The sequence below is a fragment of the Apteryx rowi genome, unplaced genomic scaffold (assembly GCF_003343035.1).
Source record: "Apteryx rowi isolate R43461 unplaced genomic scaffold, aptRow1 scaffold_2345, whole genome shotgun sequence".
NCBI classification, from domain to species: domain Eukaryota; kingdom Metazoa; phylum Chordata; class Aves; order Apterygiformes; family Apterygidae; genus Apteryx; species Apteryx rowi.
The window spans coordinates 1-3969 of NW_020448692.1; the positions used below are offsets into that span (position 1 = coordinate 1).

The window sequence follows — 3969 nt, forward strand, 5'->3', positions numbered from 1 at the left end:
GGGTCCCGGGGGGCGCAGGCCCCGCTCACCTCCGGGCTCGTCCCCCGCCAGGCTGGACGGTGAAGACCAAGACGCACTTCAGCAAGTTGTCGCCTGTTCACCTCCTGGGCCGCGTCTACTGCCTCGCTGCCGAGGGTGAGTGACCGGGGCGGCGACGGGGGTGTGGGGGGGGGGATTCGGGTCCTCGCTGCCCCCCCCGCCGCACGCCCACGGCCCCTCCCCGCCTTGCAGAGGACGTGGAGCGCTTCCAGAAGGATTTCRTCTCCCGCCTGTGGCTCACCTACCGGCGGGAGTTCCCGGCGCTGGAGGGGACGCCCTGGACCACCGACTGCGGCTGGGGCTGCATGCTGCGCAGCGGGCAGATGCTGCTGGCGCAGGGGCTGCTCGTGCACCTCCTGGGCAGAGGTGAGCGCCGGCGGGGGGCTCCCGGCGCCGCTCCGGGGCTCCCGGCGGCTCCCTAACCACCGCTTGGCCCTAGACTGGAGCTGGCCGGACGCCCTGCTGAGCGGTGGCTCGGCAGAGCCGGAGCCCCCGCGCTCGGCTTCTCCCTCTGGCCCCCGGGCGCCGCGGGGCTGGGAGGCGCCGGGCCGCTGCCGTAGCCCCCGGGAGCGCGAGGCGGAGCAGCGGCACCGCGCTGTCGTCGCCTGCTTCGCCGACCACCCCCGGGCGCCGTTCGGCATCCACCGCTTCGTGGAGCTGGGCCGCAGCTCGGGGAAGAAAGCCGGAGACTGGTACGGCCCCTCCATCGTCGCCCACATCCTCAGGTGAGCCAGCGTCGGCGCCTCCGGAGACGGGGGCTGCCGAGGGGCCCCGGACGTGCGGCGGGACCGTCCGGGACCCACCACCTCCCCTCCCTCCCCTTGCAGGAGGGCCGTGGAGAGCTGCCCCGACGCCGGCGGCCTCTCGGTCTACGTGTCTCAGGACTGCACAGGTAGAGGCGGGGGCCGTGGTGGGGGGCACGGAGCTCCCTCCCCGGTGCCGGGGGGGTTGCCGGAGGGGCGGGGGGGGCAGCCGGGACGAGCGGCCCCTCTCCCCGYAGTGTACAAGGGCGACGTGGCCAGGCTGGTGCAGGGCGGCCCCGAGCGAGGGGCGCCGGAGCCCGGCGGGCCGCGCCGCGCCGTCGTCGTCCTGGTGCCCATGCGGCTGGGCGGCGAGACCCTCAACCCCGTCTACGTCGACTGCGTGAAGGTAGGGGCAGGGCGGAGGCGGCCTCCGGCCCCGGGAAGCATCCGGCCTGGATCTGTGGCGTCCCCGGATCCCGTTATCCCCTCGCAGCCACCCCGGGGAGACGGGGGTGGCCGGTGCCGGCGCCGCTGACCCTCCTCTCCCTGCAGGAGCTGCTCAAGCTCAAGTCCTGCGTGGGGATCATCGGCGGGAAGCCCCGGCATTCCCTCTATTTCGTCGGGTTTCAAGGTATCGGCCCCTTTCCTCCCTATCCGGAGCCCAGCACGGTGCCTCCTTGCTCCGTCCGGGCAGCCCGGGGCTGTGGGACGCCCCGGGACGGGGCAGTGATGCTCTTCCCACTCTCCAGACGATTTCCTGCTCTACCTGGACCCCCACTACTGCCAGCCCTTCGTGGACACCTCGCGGGAGAACTTCCCCTTGCAGGTGGGTGCGGAGCCGGGATCAGCCGCCCGCGGAAGTGGGGGTTACTGCCGGGCCCTAACTCCCCATCTCCTCTCAGTCCTTCCACTGCAGCTCCCCGCGGAAAATGGCCTTTGGCAAGATGGATCCTAGCTGCACCATCGGCTTCTACGCCTGCGGCGCGCAGGACCTGGAGGAGCTGTGCGCAGAGCTGACCTGCGTGAGTCCCCCCCTCCAAACAGGGCCAGGTCCCCTTAAACCAGCATGCGGCTCCGGAGCTGCTCTGGGGCTCCCGCTAACGCAGCTGGGAAGGAAAGGGAGGCTGCTGCCGGCGCTTCCCCAGCTCTGACCCTGCTCCCCGCCCGGCTCCAGGTCCTGAACTCCCCCTCGGCCAAGGACAAGTACCCCATGTTCAGCGTGGTGGAGGGCCACGCGCAGGACTACGGCCTGGACGAGCTCTGCTCGCGCCTCTCGCAGCAGACGATGCAGTTGCCTCGCGCCGGCAAACGCGCCAAGGGCAAGAAGCCCAGCTCGGACGAGTTCGTCTTCCTCTGAGGGCGGTCGGGGACTCGTTCCTCGAGCCGCCGCCGCCGAGGGACGGTTCGTACACTGGAGAAAGCCGCGGCGCCGCGGGGGGACAGCGGCGCGGCGGCTGAGCCGCGGAGGCTCACCTCGGGGAGAGGCGACGTCTCCCCGGGGCCGACGGGCCCCGCGGCCCCCCCCCCACACACACACACCTCAGGTCTGTTCGTTCACTACTGCACCCGGCCGGCCCCAGCCACGGGGAGAGCTGGGAACAGAGCTCAGGGCTGACGTTTTCTAATTCCCAGCGGCCTCCGGCTGGAGGGGGAGGACGAGCCGGCCTCCCCGCTCCGTTTGGGGCCCGGCCGTGGTCCCCCCCAGGCTGCTCTGAGCCGCAGCYGGGGGCTGCGTTTACCTGCGTCACTTTGGGCCATCACAAGCTGCTCGCGTTGAGGGTTTGGGTCTATTTATTGCCTGTGGCTCTGCTCAGGATTCCCCCCCCTCATCCGCCTGTCCATCTCCCCGGGAATTAAAGGTCTACTTGAGCTGGCGCGTGGCTGTCGGGGCACCACGGTCATTCCGGGGGGCGGCGCACGCACGTCCCTGCCATGCTGCCGCCGGTAGAGGCACGCGTGGCACCACGGCTCCAGCCACGCCGTCCGCTGGCAGCGCTGGCGCATGTCCAGCCAGTTCCAGGCCCGGAGCCGCTCCATGTTGATGGGGCTCGGCGCCGCCGGGCATTGCGGGACACGAAGGTTGGCTCCTCTGGCCTCAGCCCCAGTGGCTCCTGCGCCAGCAACTCTTCGAAGCGCTCCGTGATCGGCACCAGCCCGAAGGTCCCGTTCAGCTGCTCCAACTCCCGCTGCCGGACGGCTCCCTGCCGGCCTCCAGCCCCTGGTCGAAGGCCATGGCGTTCCCGGCCAGGCCATTCCCTGGCTCCCGCGGGTCGTAGCAGCGCCGGGGCCGGCGGAGGAAGGCGGCCAGCAGCCAGCTGCGGTTGCCCAGGGCCCGGAAAGCGGGAATTGCCCCCTGGTAGTACTGGAAGACGGGAGCGGAAGGTGCAGACGGGGTCGTGGAGGATGGTGAGGAAGATGGTGCCGGGCAGCACGAGGTGGTGGAGGGTCGCTGGCTCCAGGCGGAGTAGCAGGTCGTAGCCGGCAGGGCCGAGCCGCGGCGCAGACGCCTGGCGACCCCGTCCCTGCGGCAGGGACAGGGAACGGGGTGAGACGGGGACAGACAGGGTGAGACGGAGCCGCCCCGGCGTCCCCAGCCCCGGTGCTCACCCTGCCAGGAGCCGGAGCAGCAGCAGGGCCAGGCGACCCGGCATCACCGCCATGGTGCTGGGATCCCCCTGGCCCGATCGGGGGTTTCTAGGTCAGCGCCAGCACTCACCGCGTTTCCCCTCCCCGGCTCAGGCACGGGGGGCTTTGCTGGGCGCCGTCCCCCTCCGCTCCTCCCTTTTCCTCTTCTGCCGGAGCAGCTGCCGGTAGCRGAGCCGCCGGGGGTTCAGGCCGTACGCCTCCAGGCGCTTCCYGGAAAACTCCCGGCCGCCGAGCCGCACGGCCGCCCCCAGCAGCGCCGTCCCGCGGGGCCGTGGCCGCTCTGCCGCCGGGCCGGGAGCCACAGCCGGCGCCGGGGGCTGCTCCGTGGTTGGGGCTGGCGCCGGCTCCGGCTCCACTCCAGGTGCCTCCTGCCGCCGCCGCTTGTCCCGCCGCTTCTTCCCCACCTTGGCCTTGGCCGCGGGCGCCTGCTCGGGCTCCTCCGCGCTGCAGAGCCGGAGAGGGCGGCTCAGGGGGTCGGACCGGCCGGGGGGGGCCCCCTCCGCCTCCCCCCTTCCACCATTCCCCCCCCCCCCATCCCCGT

At 72.4% G+C, this 3969-nt stretch overlaps 2 protein-coding genes across 2 annotated transcripts in view; one reads left to right on the forward strand and one right to left on the reverse strand.

The window, feature by feature from the left end:
• Nucleotides 1-17: 17 nt before the first annotated feature.
• ATG4D (autophagy related 4D cysteine peptidase) lies at nt 18-2656 on the forward strand (the record flags this gene model as incomplete). Its single annotated transcript, XM_026065942.1, has 9 exons — nt 18-135; nt 232-405; nt 479-764; nt 867-931; nt 1040-1188; nt 1335-1413; nt 1532-1608; nt 1685-1804; nt 1957-2656. Coding segments are annotated over 9 exons (1251 nt in total), but the record flags the coding sequence as incomplete, so codon positions are not given.
• KRI1 (KRI1 homolog) overlaps nt 2556-3969 on the reverse strand; it is a gene marked incomplete at its 5' end in the record, with an annotated part of 2933 nt that continues 1519 nt past the window's right edge. The window contains 2 exons of the mRNA XM_026065943.1: nt 2556-3304; nt 3499-3893. Coding sequence (XP_025921728.1) covers nt 3518-3893 — 376 coding nt within the window. The remainder of the gene's footprint in view (nt 3305-3498; nt 3894-3969) is intronic.